The sequence below is a fragment of the Prunus avium genome, chromosome 5 (assembly GCF_965620075.1).
Source record: "Prunus avium chromosome 5, drPruAviu1.hap1.1, whole genome shotgun sequence".
Lineage (NCBI taxonomy): Eukaryota > Viridiplantae > Streptophyta > Magnoliopsida > Rosales > Rosaceae > Prunus > Prunus avium.
In genome coordinates, this window is record NC_142288.1 from 22557769 (window position 1) to 22576344 (window position 18576).

The 18576-nt window shown below is 38.0% G+C and overlaps 4 protein-coding genes across 4 annotated transcripts; 2 read left to right on the top strand and 2 right to left on the bottom strand.

Moving 5' to 3' along the window:
• The first annotated feature begins 43 nt into the window (after window positions 1–43).
• LOC110762208 (FAD/NAD(P)-binding oxidoreductase family protein) lies at window positions 44–4475 on the top strand. The gene is made up of 10 exons (XM_021964815.2): window positions 44–164; window positions 389–506; window positions 672–771; window positions 1247–1390; window positions 1657–1715; window positions 2129–2196; window positions 2281–2332; window positions 2651–2818; window positions 2963–3562; window positions 4165–4475. Exons 1-10 carry the CDS (start codon window positions 157–159, stop codon window positions 4378–4380), a joined length of 1533 nt encoding a protein of 510 aa, XP_021820507.1. The 5' UTR covers window positions 44–156; the 3' UTR covers window positions 4381–4475.
• A 33-nt stretch (window positions 4476–4508) lies between these two features.
• LOC110762210 (disease resistance response protein 206-like) lies at window positions 4509–5282 on the bottom strand. Its single transcript, XM_021964816.2, has one exon. The coding sequence runs from the start codon at window positions 5215–5217 to the stop codon at window positions 4654–4656; it is 564 nt and encodes a 187-aa protein (XP_021820508.1). The 5' UTR covers window positions 5218–5282; the 3' UTR covers window positions 4509–4653.
• Window positions 5283–6504: 1222 nt separating this feature from the next.
• On the bottom strand, window positions 6505–7336 carry LOC110762221 (disease resistance response protein 206). Its single transcript, XM_021964829.2, has one exon. It carries the CDS (start codon window positions 7277–7279, stop codon window positions 6698–6700), a length of 582 nt encoding a protein of 193 aa, XP_021820521.1. The 5' UTR covers window positions 7280–7336; the 3' UTR covers window positions 6505–6697.
• A 5455-nt stretch (window positions 7337–12791) lies between these two features.
• Window positions 12792–16788, top strand: LOC110762204 (putative disease resistance protein RGA1). Its single transcript, XM_021964809.2, has 2 exons — window positions 12792–16393; window positions 16497–16788. Exon 1 carries the CDS (start codon window positions 13760–13762, stop codon window positions 16346–16348), a length of 2589 nt encoding a protein of 862 aa, XP_021820501.1. The 5' UTR covers window positions 12792–13759; the 3' UTR covers window positions 16349–16393; window positions 16497–16788.
• The last annotated feature ends 1788 nt before the right edge of the window (window positions 16789–18576 follow it).

An 18576-nucleotide genomic window follows, 5' to 3' on the forward strand; every position in this document is an offset into this window, starting at 1 on the left:
TTTATTCCTTTGAGAATGAGTTCCTTCACACGCTGTATTATACGACATCTCTTATAAACAAGGACAAACAAAACCAAGGACCGTCTCTCTGATTCAGTCTCTCTCTCTCTCTCTCTGAAGTTGAACTCTGAACCAGTGAGCTCGTGCAATTCGAAAATGAACAGGTAAGCATTTGCCCTTCTCTTCTTGTTGAATTAGAAAAACACAGCGTTTCAATCATGTGCCCTAGCCCCTGTTTATTTTGCCTTTTTCTATTTTGTGTTTTTCCTGATATGCAATTAGCTATGGAAATTAAGGTTCAAATTTGACAGATTAAGTTGCTTCCCTATGCATTTATTTCATAATTACTGTTTTGGTTTTGTCTAATGTGATTATCTGCTGATAACAGCTTGATCATCAGAAGAAAGCTTGCTGAACATATCAGGAGATTGAAATTTCCACAGAGGACTTTATGTACGGATGCAGCTCCTAAAGTTTCCAGCTCCCATAGTGTTCAATCCAGCAATGTAAATTCTTCATATTTTATTACATTGGGTTTTTTTTTGTTGCTTAGTTGAACCGGAAATAATTGTTCTTTTCCAATCAATTCATTTGCCCAGTAAAGTGATTAACTTGCAAGAATATTAATATTCTTCCATTGTTTAATTTGATGGTTTCTTTTGAAATCCCAGGACCATGTGGGGCAACAGAGTTTTCGCAATGAAGTCCACCCGTACGACATTGCTATTGTTGGAGGGGGCATGGTTGGCATGGCCCTTGCTTGTTCCTTGGGTACGTAGTGTATTGTGTTTCTTTTTGACAAAATCTAGTTTCAATTACTATTGGTATCATCTCATGACTTCTTGAATATTAGTTTGTAACCTGATGTAATTACTCTCTATGTGGTTTTTAAATCGAAAGCTGTTGAGGTCAGTCGAACAGTTAGAGTTGATTTTGTGATTTTGCATTAACTAGACATCTGCTCAAGATATTTTTGTAGGTTTTGCATACTAGATTCTCACCTTTCTATTGGATAGAATGGAAACTTAGCAACGTTGTCAATGGTGAAAAAAGTGATTAGGTGGTAGTGCACAGAAACGTGTATTCTGCTATGCTTTTGTTTCTCAACCAAAATCCATGAAATGTACTTAATAAATTCATTTTTTTAATAAGAGAAGATTTTTTGTTGAATTACTTTGTTCTGTAGCACATTTCTACACTGACATACTAAAATTTTCCATCTATTGTCTTATTCTGTGTTTTTTAGCTAGAATGCCACTGACCAAGCACTTGAAAGTTGCCATCATTGATAGCAATCCTGCGTTATTGAAGGGACTCTGCATCAAGAAAGAAGACCCTCCTGATCCAAGGGTCAGTACAGTAACACCTGCGACTATATCTCTCTTCAAAGGTATCAAGCTTGACATATATGTGATTCTTCTCAATGTACTGTAGCAACATCCGTTTCTCATGTTTTCGTTTGGAAATTGTGTTAAGAGAGCTAAAATCAGATTTCCCTGCACAAATCTGGTTAGCTTGTATTGCCCATTTGTAGGATGTAGCAACCATGGTTCTCTATTTTGATTGTAACCATTCCAGAAGTGTGACTTCTTTCTTGGGCAGAAACAAATGTTGAACTTTTTTTGGACTTTCAATAACAACAGTTGAATTTTGCAGATATTGGTGCTTGGAAATATGTTGAACAGCATCGACATGCATATTTTGATCAAATGCAGGTGATTGACTTTTCCAATTTCTTATAGCATATTTTCATCAACAGTAGTTCACATTTTGTTTATGTTGCGTATTGACTTTCAAGATCTGATTCAAATTGCTAATCCTTTAATGAATGAAATGAAAAATCATGATCTCAAAGCTCTACGCCTACCAAATTGTTCACTTGTCTGTCATTTAGTTTTTGTTTTAACTCATATATTTTCCCAACTCTGTTATGCGGGTTTATATTGTTTCTTACTCTTCAATGTTCCCTAAGAGCCATGCGTTCATATTTTTACTTCTTTCTTCTGAAAATGCACTGCAACATATTCCACCTCCCATTGACATGCTATTTTTCAATATGATTGATGATGCGATGCATTGAGGTTGAATTTAGAAAAATACTTATTTATTCCTTCATGATCTTTTGTAGGTTTGGGACTATACTGGCTTAGGGTATACAAAGTACAATGCAAGAGATGTGCATAAAGACATTCTAGGGTAAGAAGAAGTAGATTGTTATTATTTTTTTGGTAATTCATTTATTACTAGTAGAATATGATGCTGATTTTGTCTTATGATCAGGTGTGTAGTGGAGAATAAAGTACTGCACAGTTCTCTTTTGTCATGTATACAGGTATCTAGCATAGCGGAATGGTTAAATTTTTTATTTTGTTCCAAATAAAACACTTAATCACTCGTGACTCATGTAGTTTCTTAGTTCTGATTGTTGGTTTTTTTTCCCTAGTTTTTTGGTGGCTGTGCCTTCATATTTATTATTATAGATTTGCTTTTCCTTGAAGATATCTTTTCTTCACATTTTTTTTCCTGATGAAAAAATTCTTTAAACCACCTTGCATTCTTCTCTTAATACTCTCTGTTGTTTTTGGTAATTTTCATATACGGCATATAAGTCTCAATACTTTCTACAGCTAAGAAGGTTAAGCTTTGACAGGATACAGATTTCCAGAAGACTATCTACCCTTCCAGATTGTCTTCAATGACTTTACAGCCAAGAAATTTATCCATGGGGGTGGATAGCACATCATCGGGGTTGAATGAGCGGGGAAACTTAGCAAAGCTGGATCTGAGTGATGGCAACAGTCTGTATGCAAAGTTGGTGGTAATTTTCAGTTGCAATTGAAGAATTTGTATTCTCCTTTAATAGAAAGTAGGATGACAGAATTGTCTGTTAACGATGAGAAAGTTTAACATATCTCATTTGTAAGTTATTGATTGGCATCAAGTCACATAGAACTTATTGCAGGTTGGAGCTGATGGGTCCAAATCACGTGTTAGGGAGTTGGCAGGATTTAAGACAACTGGATGGAACTACTCACAGAATGCAATCATTTGTACTGTAGAACATAGTGTAGAAAATCGATGTGCATGGCAACGATTTCTACCTGCTGGGCCAATTGCACTTTTGCCAATAGGTGATAATTTCAGTAACATTGTTTGGACTATGAACCCAAAAGAAGCAACTGATCGTAAATCATTGGCTGAGGATGATTTTGTGAAAGATGTCAATTATGCGCTGGATTATGGATTTGGTCCTCATCCTAAGTCGAGCACCTTAGGAAGTGGAGGCATATTTTCTTGGTTTAAAACAGACGTGAATTTATCTCCTGATGAGTGCTTCAAAGTTCCACCGAAACTGGTGAAGTTGGCATCAGAAAGAATGGTGTTTCCGTTATCTTTGATGCATGCCAATGACTATGCGTCAAAGCATGTGGTTCTAATCGGCGATGCAGCACACACTGTTCACCCTTTGGCTGGGCAAGGAGTTAATCTGGGTTTTGGAGATGCATTTGCTCTTTCAAGAATCATTTCTGAGGGTATTGCAGTGGGAACAGACATTGCTGAGGTGGGTGATTTCCTTTTTAATTCTTTTTATGAAAAGTCAGTTATTGGTTGCCACAAAACATGCATAATGTAGTATCTTTATTTGTCTGAGGGGTGTGTTTGTTTACTTGAGAGACATGGAGATCTATTAGTAATCATTCAAATCATAAATAAAAATCCGGATTGTAATTGTAAAACGTGTAAAACTTTCACTATGAGATCAACATATTACAAAATCACAAGCTAGATGATTAATTGAATATACCCAATTAGTAACATGAAGGTGCTATCTAAGTCTAACACAACTTTTAAAAGAAAGAAAATAAACTAAGGCGAAACCATTGCTAGTGTGTCAGTTACAGAAATCTATAATCATGTTTCTCGAGTGGTATGCATGCATAGTAGTAAATGGAATATGAGCGATCAAGTGGATTCCATTTTGTTCGCCATGGTTGTTTTGAAGTGTGAATGTCTTGATACTTGGTTTTCTGTACCGAAAAAGCGGCTTAGTGTCACACTACATTCTGGTGACTATGGGTTGGTTTTTCTATATTTTCCTTTTGATAATCTGATGATGATGGTCGAATTGAATCATCTGATGAATGTAGTTCTAATCTTATGCAGGTACTGTTGTTGAAGAAATATGAAGCAGAGAGGAAATCAGCAAATGTCACAATGATGGCAATCCTGGATGGTTTCCAAAAGGCTTACTCGATTGATTTTGGACCTCTAAATATATTGCGGGCTGCTGCATTCAATGGAGCACGGTATATTCCACCCCTTAAAAGGAGTATTATTTCATATGCCTCAGGGGATCAAAGATTCCCAATTTTCTCTTGAGATAGATGTAAATATGGTGAGATATTTTCCTTTCATCAATCTTGTAAAAGAATAACTGCCCGTTCTGGTTAAAGATGGCTTATTTTGATCCCCTCTATTGTGGATGCGATGGCATGGTAGAATGTCCCTAAACTCAAACTCTGAAACATGTTCTTTGTAAGTAAAGCTTACAACTCAAAATCTGAATTCTCAAACCTCAGAAACTCAAATTCAACACACGTTCGTTAGCAAAGTAAACTAAAAACTCCAAAACAAGAGCCATAAACAATTTGGTTACCAACACTCGTACAGACTTATCTTGGCGCGAAACCGGAAGTACACTTCCCCCTCGAAAGCATCAGTCATCAAAGTGGCTATCCCTCGAGACATGAAGAAGTTGCCGGTACCGCCAATCATAAAAATAACCCTGGTTTTGTTCATCAGTGGATCAGCACCAGCAAAGTTGATGCTTCCCTCGTGTTTGGATGAGTTAAACACAAAGGAGAAGCCAAGCCAAGCAGTGAATATATCTTTCTTGTCGTACAAGTAGAAGCCTTGTGTGCGACCAACTGGGGTTGAGTGTAGATTATTGTCTAAGGTAATGGGGTCATCAAACACAACCATGTTCCCGAAATGGCTTTTTCCTGCCATTATGGTTCTGTTTCCCCAAGCTGGTGCTCCAACAATGGCTGATGTTGCATTCTTGGCATTCTTTCCGTTGTAAATAATGTCGTGGAAGTAAAACACCAGCTTCTTACACGGTTTGTGAGCCCGGACTCTCTTGCCGGGTTTGGCTGCGGAGGTGGACAAGAGGAGGAAGAAGAGGAGAAGAGTTGAAATTGGTTTTAGGGTAGCCATGCTTAGAGGATATATAGGAGAGAAATGTAGTTGCAAGTATAAGCTGTGACAAGTTGTGAATTGGCATGGTCTTAACTTAATCGCATTATATAAGTTTTTCTCAGAAAATTTCAGAGCTAGTTTAATTTTTTTTCTTTTGGTCTTTCATTAAAATAGTAATTAACTTGACTTGCACGCCATACTTAAGCACTGCTCAGATGGGAATGGTACTATATAGTATGAACCTACCTGGCTGTATTTTTTCTTGTGGTCACTTCATAACTACGACTAACATAATCATTTGGGGCACCACGAACATTTGGGACCATATATTGGTTAGAAAAATTATTTCTAACATGAGCATTTAGCGCAGTGCAACATAGCTTTAAGAAAAAGAAGAAAGAAAGCGAATTTTGTTTAGGGTGTTTAAAGTGAGTTTTGTTAACTGAATTACAAGGGCTTTTGATTTGGTTATGTGTAGTGCAAGATTTCAGTTGGTTCAATTATTTATAATGATCATATAGAAGGTAATTTGAACTCAAACTTATTGTGAAGGGAAGTCTGTTGTTTTCTCTATCCAATAGTAACTAGGGAGATCTATTTTCTCCCCCGATAATGTTAGAGACACCAACTTATTGCAACAATTTTTGGACACCAACTAATGTGGTAGTGTCTTATTTGATGTGAATAAATAAAATCCAAAGCCCGAACAAAGAAAAATAATGTAATATATTGGTGTCTAATGCAAATTTAGAAAGAAAATGGAAATCTAATTCTAATACATTTAAAAAAAAAAAAGGTGGAAAATTAAGGTGGTTAGTGGCTTGGTGTCTCTCCTAATTTCCTAATGCACTCACTAACTTTGGCAATCATTTCATACATAAATATTGCATGTGTTCATTGGTTTTATGGGCCCCAACTTTGCGATTAGTGGTTTTAGTCTTGTCTGCAATAACCTTACCAACTCACTCAATTATCAGTTAGGAAAGGCAAAAGGAACGATTACAACTACAAGCAACAACTGACTTCAAATGACAAACACACTAACGACCAACATCATAGTCAATCACCATTCACTCAGATACATCATACACCCAATAAGTTCGGAAAAAATAAAAATAGAAAATCTGAAATTTTTAGAAATTTCAACCCATTTATTAACAAAATTGCGGATTTGTATTAAAAGTGAACACTTTTATAATCGTTAGATTGACGAATTCACATTTTTCAAGTAGGTTTAGATTTGTCAGAAGTATTTGAATTTGTTCACGAAGATGCAAATTTAAAGATTAAAAAAATAAAAGTACCTAACCAAGAAACCCAATGTGGATAGAATTTGATCATCGATCTATTATTGAGTACATGCATTCATTTCCCCCTAGTCTTGATACAAAAGCGTGATTACCATCTTGATCAACAAAATTTGGATCAAAGTTAAACCAAAACTGAAATCAAAGTGTGAGATGAATGCAAAATTAGCAATACCTAGTCACACGAATTTTTACCAACACTCATACAACTTAATGTCAACGCGAAGACGAAAATAAACTTCACCCTCAAATGCATCAGTCTCCAAAGTAGCAACCCCTCTAGTCATGAAGAAGTCCCCAGTCCCGCCAATGATCGAAATGTCCCTAGTCTTGTTCATCAATGGGTCTGCCCCGGCAAAGTTGATGCTTCCTCTGTGCTGGGTCGAGTTGAAGACAAAGGAGAAGCCAAGCCATGCAGTGAAGATGTCTTTCCTGTCATAAATATAGAAGCCTTGGGCACGACCAACTGGGGCAGAGTGCAAATTGTTGTCCAAAGTAATTGGGTCGTCGAACACAACAAGGTTACCAAAATGGCTTTGCCCTGCCAAAATGGTCCTGTTCCCCCAAGGCGGTGAACCCACAATGGCTGCAGTGGCATTTTTGGAATTCTTGCCGTTGAAGATAATGTCGTGGAAATAAAAGGTTAGGTGTCTGCATGGGTGGTGAGGCGGAGGACGAGGCTTGATATGGGGTTTTGGGGTAGGGGAAGCCATGGTTGCATGGAGGAGGAAGGAGAGGAAGAGAGCTGAAACTAGACCCTTGTTTGGTTCCATATTGAGAAGCAATCAAGTGGTCAGTTTTGGTTGGAGGAGTGAATTGGGTTGGCATTCTCTAACCATATTATATAGGAGTTTGGAAATGTTGAATTATTAATTAATGATGATATCTAAAGAGGTATTGGATAAAGCTTGGCTTAAAAGGCATTCTATAGCTAGGTGACTAACCACAGAGAAAACTTAATCCTTTTGGACTATTGAAGGTTGATAGCTTTGGTTCTACGATTATTATCATGATTGGTGCACAGCTAGGGTTTTGGGACCAGTGGAAAAGGTTGTGCTCCAAACTCACAAAGCAACTTTTTCTTTAAAAAGCGTAGCTCCTTTCATGTCATACGCGTGTATAAACTTTTCTTCTTGTAATTTTAAAAAATTACTTTTGTTGTATGTGTCGGTTTGAAATTGATCTCCAAGGCAACTCCTTATTTGTAAGAAGCCAAACATTCTCATTTTTTCTTTAGCCATGAGACCAACATTTGTTGTCTTTTTCCGTTTACAGGCAACAAATTTGGAGGTTGAAATCACCAACTCCATGCCAAACCAACCAAACACTAGAATGAGATTAATATCCCACATGATGAAATTTTCTAGCTTATATCCGAGTCTTTTCGATCGGTTTGTCTCCTCTCTATTTTGATGTCTAACTAACTCCAATTATATCTAACCTTTTCCCAAACAATAATAAGTCCACATGACCAGATCCACCAACCTGGCTACTTAACCTCGGTCGTAAACCTGCAAGCTAGCTGGAGGAAACAAAAGCTACTTAACCTCAGTCATTGCGGTAAACATGCTATCTATTTCAATTTTTTTTCTAGGAGAGAGAGAGAGAACCACAGGGAAACAAGCCGAAAAACAATATGTTAGCCCCTTAATGGAATTATACACTGTTCAACAATAAAATATATCAATGAGGATGGCTTTTATAATATTTGTGTAAAATTTTCTGAAAATACCTGTAGGATGTCTAAAAATGCCTAGAGGGGGGTGAATAGGCCAATTTAATATTATAATCAATAAACAAAAATTAAACTTTGATAGCAGGATTGATATGGCTTATCAATCCTGAAATGTGCTGGACATGAAATAAAAGAACACGCAGAGAATTATTTTACGTGGTAAAACCCCACCTCTGGGGAAAATCCACGGGACTCCTTAGTCCAACACAAATCCACTATAGAACGATGATTACAAGAAGTACTCACACACTTATCCTAGATACATTCTAGATAATGTTTACCGACTTCTTCGTAACTCAACTTCTGTCATGGGATGATCTTCGACACTCCTTATGTTGAACGCAATACTGGTCACGATTGCTTCAAGCTCTCCGGAGGAAAACCGCCACCACGGTCTTGGTGCCCTCAACCATATGAGTCACCGACATGCATATGTATGCAATATGAATGATGAATAAATTCGATAAGTCACCAAGCAACAAAGGAGCACTTGATGAATTTCTAAAGAAAAATAAGCACGACAGGCTTTTTGTCAAAAGATTCAATATGCTCAAAGATGTAATTGCAAATAAAAAACCTGCCATGAAAAGGAACAACAATCCTTTTATTCAAAGCAGGTTTCTCTCCCTAAGAGAAACCCACGTCATTATACTTGCTGTGCAACTATGACTCTAAAAGCCATTCAACTAAGACTCCTAACATGATGCAAACAAGGTCTCTTCATGAGACGCCTAATAGATGACAACAATACTATCCAATTATGAATATAAATTCTGATTCAATAAGGACTCATAGTGACGACACCAAACAACCACTATTATTGAGAAATAATTATCTCCTAAAACAAGTTAATTAGGAGATAAGCATGGTGCACTTCACGATAGTAAACGCTAATATTTTAACTTAAATCACAATGGCATCAAAAATGGTTTTAATTATAAATCCTATTTTGAATGCATGATTATATCATGATTTACCTGTTGTCAAGTTTCGCATATGGTCAGGTCATGTCTCGGAAGTATGGGGTTGAGAGAGTTGTGCCAAAACGTCCAGTAACAATTGCTAACAAACTAATTTTCCACCTATGCTAGAGTCTAGGAAATGACAATCCAATTTTCATACTAACACTTTCCACTCAATCCAAGGCAAACATTCTGTTTTCTGCTCAAATTGAATTCATGATCGTGTTTGGGCCCAAATCCCCGGCGCCAGGACAATTTAGTAGGGGCCCATATTAGAAGAAGGACTTGTTGGGCTATGTTTTAAAAATGCAGAGATAAGCCCAGATGATTTAAGAAAGCCCAGACCTTTGAGGACCAATTAAACATAAATGGGCTTATTTTCAAAAAATCTCCAAAAAAAACCGAAGAATCAATCACCACCGTTGATCAAATCAAATCCAAAAGCAGATATTATGGAAAGTTTCTTTTCCAAAGAAAGGCCCATGTGATGGAGAAAGTCAAAAATCTCAACTAGGGAAGTGATGGGGAGTTAATGAAAGCAGGTTAACTAGAAAAACACTCCCCATAAACCGTTCAAAAAGACCAGAAGGAAAGGACAGCCAAGTTGCCCTTCCACACCCACAGAGGGTTCTACGTTGAAACAGATTGAAACAAGGTGTGTTTCTCAAGAAATAAAGCAGGAGACAAGAGAGTTGTTCGCCAGGAAAGCTAGGAAAAAACCACCATAGAGCCTGACTGTTGATGGTTTCAGCTCTATCAGAATAATAATTTCCCTTTTTCTGGGGCATTAGAGAAAAGGAAAATCTTTTCAAAGATTTGCCGCCCAGTTCTAAAAGTTTAAAAATAAAAGAAACTCTCATTCCATAGTTCTCTATAAATATGAGAGGAGGTGAACAGATTGGGGACAACCAAAAAATCAATCAAGACAAAAACTCTCAAACTCTATTGACAAATTCAAAAGAACAAAGTCATTCAAATCTCAAAAAGCCTTTAGACTCTGGAGCAATCAAACCAAACAACCAGAACTTGGTTCATTCCAATTCAAGAGAAACATTTTCACAAACGAAACAAGACTTTTCTTGTTACAAATTTGGTTCAGCATAAGCCAAATCAAGCAGAATTCGAGTTTTCATAATATGAAAACCTCAACAAATTGACAGGAACTTTCCAAGTTCTCAGAATTGCTAGAATAGCTTTTGGTTGAGTCACAATCAAGCAAAACAGGTACTGTGGTGCAGCTCCAGGCCAGCAATCATCAATCCAGTCACCTTCAGTTCAACTCAGGCTGAAGTAATATCATTTCTGCCCAGCCAGCCAGCCTCTTCATGGCCAGAACAGATTAAAGCTCTGCTAATTTAACATTGGTATTGATTTCCAACTGAACCTCATCGGTTGAAGATACTGACGTGCAATCCCAGTATAAATGAATCCAGTCCAGCCCGGTTCACCAAAACAGACAGAAGTCAAAGTCCAGTGTTCTGCCTTTCCAGACTTGGCAGCTTTTCTCTGTTCTAATTTTGCTTAGTAGTTAGTTTATGTTTATTATTCCAAACAGTTTGAACTCTTTTTTCGGCTTTTATTTTGGCTAGAACTGCTAGTTTTTGTACTGTGAAGAATTGTGAAGTCCTCACCGGTCTGAGGCAAAAAAAAGAACTTACTTGGGAGATATTTCTCACCCAAATTCACAATTGCTTGTTTAGAATAAGTAACTTGGGGCGCAAGTTATCTATTTTTTCGAAGTCTGCTAGGGTTCTAAACCGCTAGCAGTGGCACGCTCATACACAAAAAGAAAGTTGACTTGTTGACCATAAATGATTTTCGAGCCAATGGAGAACTTTACCCTACCATCACAGGATCAGATAAAAAACGATTGAACATATCGTGTTACATTTTATTTATGCGATGTTTGTGTTACACGATGGTGTTATTTTATATGATAACACAAAATAGAGATGACCCATTTTGGTTGACATGACCCTTCATTTTATTATCATCATTGTTATTACTATTTATTTAATATTGCTTGTGCACTTGCGGGGCTAAAGCAGTTTGAGACGACCCTTGAGTTCAATGGGTGCAAATATGACCCTGAGGCAAAACAAACGGTCTTTAACATTTTCATGTAAATTGGGAGGAGGCCCAAATTTGATTAACGAGCTTAAATTGAAAGGGTTTGGAATGCTTGAAAAGTTGACAAAATGTGTCGGTTTTATATTAATTTAAAGAGTAAATCATCGTACACGTCCCCAAACTAGGATCCCAATCGGACTTAACTCCTCAAATTAGAATTCCAATCGAACTTAACTCTCTCGAATTAAAAAGTCAGCTAATTTAACACCCGAATTAATTAAAATGACCAATTTAGCCATTGCCGTTAAGTTTTGTAAATTTCTATCTAATTTTCCGTTAATTATAAAGGTAAACTTGTAATTTCGAGTAAAATAAGAAAAATAGAATAGCATTTTTAAAAATTCAGCCCCATCCATCACCCATCTCTCTCTCTCTCTCTCTCTCTAAATTGTTGAGTCGGTGTTTGGTTGAAGAAGCTCCAACAATCAGCGGCAATGGAGTAAGTCTCTGCGACGGAGCTAGATTGAAGCTTTGTCTGTAACATATACCTTCTCCGCTGCCTCCCCATACCCTCCAAAATTTTCAATATGGCAGAGCCAAAATGCAAACTGAACCACACAAATGAAAATTAAAATGAACCCAAATTTTCCACCCCTTTGTATTCTCTGCAGACCTGGTTTGTTCAATGAAATTTCTCCAGGTTTCGAACAAAAACAAAATAGGAAAAAGATAACATAAAAAAAACCCAACCTCTATCAGCCACCCGAACAATCCACCAGTTTAAATCGTACCCACTACATTGCAAAAGGTTTAGAGGAGAGAGAGATACATGAGGCAGAGCCTGGCCGGCTGCGAGGAAGAGAGGTGATTGGGGTGGTGTGCTAGGGGAGGCGTTGGGCGGTGATGCAGGATTGGTTCTGGAGGTGTGGTGTTGGCCGGTGACTGTATTTTTTAAAATTACAAATTGAATTAAGCGAATAGGAATTGGAGGATGTTGTTGCTGTTGTGGTTGTTCAGGTTTGGGGTGAGCAGGAAGAAGATGGGTTTGAGTTTTGTAGTGGAGGAATTGGAAGAAACCCTAGAAATCCGAAAAAGAAAGAGAGAGAGAGAGAGAGAGATGGGTGGTGGTGGGTGGGTAGGGATTTTTTTCTTCAGTTTTTTTCATTTTTTTAATTATCCAAATATTTAGTTTTAATAATTTAATTTAAAAAAAATCAAAACATTAAGTAATGTGCTTTTTAGACGGAAAAGTGGATGGAATTAGAACAATTTAACGGTAAGGGGTAAATTGGCTGTTTTAATACATTAAAGTGCTGAAAATCCTAATTTAAATGATTATTTTCCTATCTTTACTAGAAGAAATTATAACCAGTTGGCATTGCTTATTGGTACTACGATCCAATAAAATTTGGACATGTGTACAACTTATACATTTCAACTAAACAGTCGTTAGCATCAACGTTAACCAAACAGACAGGTTATCTGACCGGAAAAAAAAAACCAGAGAGATTACCAACATTAAGACTCTGATGGCCTTGCCAAAAGCTTGAAGTCATCCGACGGTGGCTTTAGATCGTAATTGCTTAAGTGCTTCGGTCTTAGATCGACAAATTTGTGTGCAATTTTATTATTTGCTTTGGGTCATAACCCCAAACAAATAAGCTCCAGGCACTGATTCATGGCCAGTGGGAGGCACAAGGGGTTAGTTGGGTACCTCGCCACCAACAAGCCGTCAATTTTCATGGGAAATATGCAATCGCAAGATTTAATTGCAGCCAACACCATTGTTGTTTTTTAATTTGTCAGCCACCGCTCATGGGAGAATACGGAAAAAAATATTAGTGAGAGCTTATCGGAAATGATGGCGGAGGCCGACGGAACCTATCCTAACCTTTTGAATTGAGGCCCAAAATCGATAAGGAATAGGGCAAGTGACTTGATACACTCCCAAGTCTGCGATGGTTTTTTCTTTTTCTTTTTGGCGGTGAGTCTGCAATGGGCAACGACGAGTTTGGGCATCGGTTAAAGCCACCATAGGGACGTCGTCACTCTCAGGTGGCGCAGCCCCAGAGAAAGTAGTAGTGTCGAGTATTTCTGGTTTGCAACAATGGTGGTTAACGGGTGTTTTTTTTTGTTGTTTTTTTTTTCCAGTGGTTACGGGGTGTTAACGGCAGTACATTAAGTTGGTTGCTGATGTGTGAGTCGTACACAAGTCCGAATTTTATTGGACCGTAGTATCAATCAGTCCTTTACTAGGATTTAGTTTACTTTTCTCTTGTCAATTAGGTTTCCCTTTTATTATAGGGTTTGATGGCTATATAAGCCTAGCTAGTTAAGAGTTGTGAGAAGGCGTCTTTTATCAATCTAATTCAGAAGTTACATATTATAGAGTTTCTTTGCCCTAGAAGAACTCAGTTATCTTGGTTCCGACTTCTATTCTATTGCCCTAGAACTCAAACTCTGTTTCGTCCTGATCCTGAATCGCTATGGAGTCGTTTTCCTGTAACATTGCAACGAAAGTGCTGGAAAGGCTTGCTTCCCGTGCGCACAAAGAAATTCACTTGTCGAAAGATGTCAAAGGCGAGCTAAACAAGTTCCATGAAACCTTATCAACCATCACAAAGCTGCTCCAGTATGCAGAGGAAAACCAGAGGGCGAATCCCCTTCTGCTCGCTGACTGTTTCAGAAAGCTCCAAGATGTTTGCTATGACATGGATGATATTCTAGACGAATACGAATACAATAAGTTGCGGATGCAAGTGCTCAAACCTAGAGGTAGCGTGAAAGAAAAGGTACACAACTTGTTTTCAATTCCAAATTCTGTCATGTCAAGCTACAAAATGAGTCACAGAATCAAAAATATGAGAAAAAGGTTGGGTGAGATTGCAGCCTCAAATCTGTCTGAACGAGCTGCAGATTGGCATGGCATGCACATGGAGAGGAAGACTAGCTCTTTCGTGCACTCCACAGATGTGATTGGGAGAGATAACGATAAAAACAAGATGCTCAACCATCTTCTTAAGGACACTTACACTGGTGAAGGTGATGATGAGGAGGAGAATGTTTCCATTATTTCCATTAATGGATTAGGAGGCTTGGGAAAGACCACGCTCGCTGAATTAGCGTACAATGATGATAGGGTTGTAGCAAATTTTAATTTGAGAATTTGGATTTGTGTCTCAGATAATTTTGACAGTAAAAGATTGCTTCGAAAAATTGTCAGCGCTGCAACTAAAGAAACATGTGAGGATGCAGGCATTGAAGAGATGCAAATGAAGCTGCAGCATGCTTTGAAAAACAAGAAACTCTTGCTGGTGTTGGATGATGTTTGGGACAAGGGGCCAATGGGAATTACAATTGAAAAATGGCTTGATTTCAAGTCATTCCTGAACTTTGCAGCCAATGGGAGTAAAATTATTGTGACAACAAGAACCGAATTTGTTTCTTTGCTCATGGAGCCTGCACACGTGCATCTGTTGGAATGCCTTCCCCACTCAGACTGTATGACCATATTCAAAAAATTGGCATTCACAAAAAGAGAAGAGGGAAACCATCCCAAGTTGATGGAAATTGGGGAAGATATTGTGAAGAAGTGTGGAGGGGTTCCTCTTGCCGTGCAAACCGTAGCGTTCCTGCTCAGATTGGACAAGAATGTGCGTTATTGGTCACGTGTTAGAGACAATGACATATGGAAATTAAAACAGGGAAGCAGGAGCATTTTACCTGCACTCAAGCTAAGCTACAATGCATTGCCGGTCTACTTGAAACCTTGTTTTGCCTTTTGTTCACTTTTTCCAAAGGACTACATATTTAGAAGCGAAGACCTGATCCCTTTGTGGATGGCTCAAGGCTTCATTCAATCATGCGAAGAACAAGGAAACCAAGAACTTGAAGATATTGGTCTGCACTATATAAGGCAACTATCTTCTAGGTATTTGTTCCAGATAGTGGAAGATGATTTCCCTTTTATAGGGTTTAAAATGCACGATCTAGTTCATGATTTAGCCATCTCAGTGGCAAAGGTAGAATACTCATCTATGAATTTTCGTCCCTCTTATTCTTCTAAGATGGTTCGACATGTGTCAATATCTCAGAATGAATTGTCCAAGGAAAAGAAAGAAGACATTGAATCCTTACTTGGTTTTGAGAAATTGAGAACCATTCTCATTCCAAATTTGGACACTGAATTTGTTCCTACAGAAGTTGGGGTCAACAGCCTATTGTTTCTACAGAGATGTATCCGAAGGCTCAACTTCGTACGGGCGCTAGATCTTAGTAATTTGGCGCTTAAGATGCTGCCAAGTTCCATCGCCGACTTGTGGCACTTGAGATATCTCGACTTGTCGTTTAATCGGCATCTAAGTAAGCTTCCTGATTCCATTTGCAAGTTGCATCATTTGCAATCCTTGGTGCTTGCATATTGTGAAAATATCCAGGAGTTGCCCAAGGACATGGGAAACCTGATCAACCTCAGGTACTTGGTCTTAACCTTAAACCAGATGCATTTGCCAGAAGTAATTGGATGTCTCACCTCCCTTCAAACTTTATTTGTGATTTCGTGCAACAATCTTAAATATTTGGGCGAAGGGATTGGATCACTAACTAATCTTCGAACACTGGTTATTTCGGAATGCAAAAACTTAGAGTCCTTGCCAACTTGTAACATGACCGCATTGGAAACTTTGGATATCAGTGATTGCCCAAAGCTAGATCTGATGGGGTCAGGAGAAGGCATTCGAGGTCTTGGATATTTTGGGATTGAAAATTCGAGTTTGAAGGTCTTACCCCATTGGCTGCAAGAGTCTGCAAACACTCTACAAGGGTTACGTTTGGACGGTACCTTTCTCCAATTACTTCCAGACTGGTTCGAAAACTTCACCATGCTCGAAAAATTGAGGATTATAGACTGTCCGGATTTGGGTGCTTTTCCTGAGGGCATGCACCGCCTCAAAGCACTAAGAGAGTTGGAGATTAGCAGCGACCCTTTAGCTGAAAGATGCAGAAGGGAAGAAGGTGAGGATTGGTCCAAGATCGCTCATGTCCCAAAGATCATTCTTTATGGTCGTATCATATAATCAACTGCTAATTAGGTTGGCAAAGTTCCTCGCATCAAAGCTGTTGTAAGTAATCATTTTACTTCTACAGTTCTTTAATTTATTATAGATTATATGGGCAGATGGCTTATGTTTTTCGGTCTGCATGTTCTGTTTGCGTCTGTCACAGATCATGGTAGATACCAAGAAACACTTACTTGCCCACTCACTCTATCAAAATGCTGATGTCTATTTTTTGGATGACCCGTTCAACGCAGTTGATGCCCTTACTGCAACCAGCCTATTTAATGTAATTCATAATTTGCCTCTCAAACTTGTAATGGTATTCTCTCTTTTCTCTAGTGAAAGCTAATATGAAAGTTATTCAGGAATATATCATAGGAGCTCTGTCCGAGAAGACAGTTTCGCTTCTATATATTTTGTGATAATTTATCAGGTAATGTAAATTGGAAGTGGATTCCATTTTGTTCTCCGTGGTTGTTTTGAAGTGTGAATGTCTTGATACTTGGGTGGCGTTCGGTAATGTTTCCAAGGAGCGTTTTCCGTTTTCCGGAAATGAAAATGGCCAAATATGCATTCGGTGGTTTAAATTAGAAAACGCAGAAAACAAATGTTGAAAATGATTTCAACTTTTCTTCTTTTAGTTAGAAATTGTTTTCTCCATTTTCTTAAGGGAAAGTGAAAACATGGAAAATGGTAGAAATACGGAGCCTTCCTCTATCTCTCTTCGCCTCCACTCCCAAACTCAGACCCAGTCTAAGAACCCATTCCTCGTTGTTGCCACCGTGAAGAGGAAACTCACAATCATATCAAGTCTTTCTTCTATCATTTCAGATCTATGCTCCATGGCAACTTCAAAGGGGGATAAGAGAGAGATTGGGAGGGAGAGAGAGAGAGAGAGAGAATGAGAAAGAACCAGAGAGGAAGATGTCTACAAATTTTCTCTTTTACATTATTATAAATATAAATAAACTTTTGCTATATATTTTTTTTCCACACCATGTGGAACGATCTCTAATTGATAGTTCAGAAATGATTTTTTAAAGTTAAAATATCATCATTATATATCAAAGGAATAATGATTTTTTTTCTTCCTAAACTCATACAATAACACGCTGCCATTTGGCAATGTGATGTGTCCCAACCAATCATATAATTCCATATGTCAATTCTATTTTCATTTTCTTATTTTCCAACTTCGAAAATTCACAAAACATACTTTCGAGTTCCGAAAAATACTACACACTCGTATCGACGGCTAGTAAAATACTACACACTCGTATCGAAGTGTGTAGGCATCGTCCACTTTTTCGAAGTGTGTAGGTATCGAAGTGTGTAGACAAACTTAGGTATATTACTAAAGCTCCCAAACCTATCATCTAACAACCCCTATTCATTTGGCCTTGACAGCTATTTAGGCATCGTCCACTTTTTCATTACCAGGCGTTCCAGCAAGCCAGCCCCAGACGCCGCCTGAGCTCTGCCTTTTAGCATTCAAAGCTGCTTGTTCGGATGCAGCCTTTTGTCGCTGGAGTAGTTCAAGTTCTTTCTGCAATGCCTCCATTGTTTGCAGCTTCTGTCGAAGTTCTGCAAGTTCAACCTGCAGGTTCAAAGAGTAATTAGCAGAAAACCCAGATTATGACCAATGTTTCGAGGCAGCCTGATCGTATCACAATCAGGCTGCTCGCTAAGGTCAGCTTAGGGTAGTAATGTGAAAACTACTCAATAATTATTTTAATAATGGCAATTTAATCCAAGCTTTGGAATACAAGTTGAATGCATGGTTTTGGTTCATGGTCAAGAATTGAACAGTAACCCTAAAAAATTTTGAAACCCAATTACTTCATCAATTGACCAAGAAAACTGAAATCAGAACACGTTTTTGGAAGCTCATAAAATTCTATTTCAGGACAAATTTAATGAATTTGTTTTTACATCAGCGATGGGTGAAAATGATGTTCACTTGACCGTAATTACAAGTAACTTGACTATAGTAATCACTAGAAGGGCATAAAACTCTTTCTTTGACCAGGTCTTTACTTTGGATCATTCATAGGATCATGTGACTAAGTTTGGTCAAGTGTCCAAGTCCTCTTGTGTCTTGAAAACCCTTTTTTAAAAGAACAAAAATATTTATTAGTTAAAATAAGAGATCAAATCTCTTTTGAATTAGCACTCGAGGAATGCATACATCCTCCTTTGATACAAGCGATATTAGAGGAGGGACTTAGGACATCTTCCTTTTTTTT

Excerpts from the sequence above, each read along its gene's own strand:
- LOC110762208 (XM_021964815.2), top strand. Across the intron at positions 2,197-2,280 it reads GTGCATAAAGACATTCTAGG|GTGTGTAGTGGAGAATAAAG; the intron begins GTAAGAAGAAGT and ends TCTTATGATCAG. Across the intron at positions 2,333-2,650 it reads CTCTTTTGTCATGTATACAG|GATACAGATTTCCAGAAGAC; the intron begins GTATCTAGCATA and ends AAGCTTTGACAG.
- LOC110762210 (XM_021964816.2), bottom strand. The coding sequence starts at position 5,217 with ATGGCTACCCTAAAACCAATTTCAACTCTTCTCCTCTTCTTCCTCCTC.
- LOC110762221 (XM_021964829.2), bottom strand. The coding sequence starts at position 7,279 with ATGGAACCAAACAAGGGTCTAGTTTCAGCTCTCTTCCTCTCCTTCCTC.
- LOC110762204 (XM_021964809.2), top strand. The coding sequence starts at position 13,760 with ATGGAGTCGTTTTCCTGTAACATTGCAACGAAAGTGCTGGAAAGGCTT.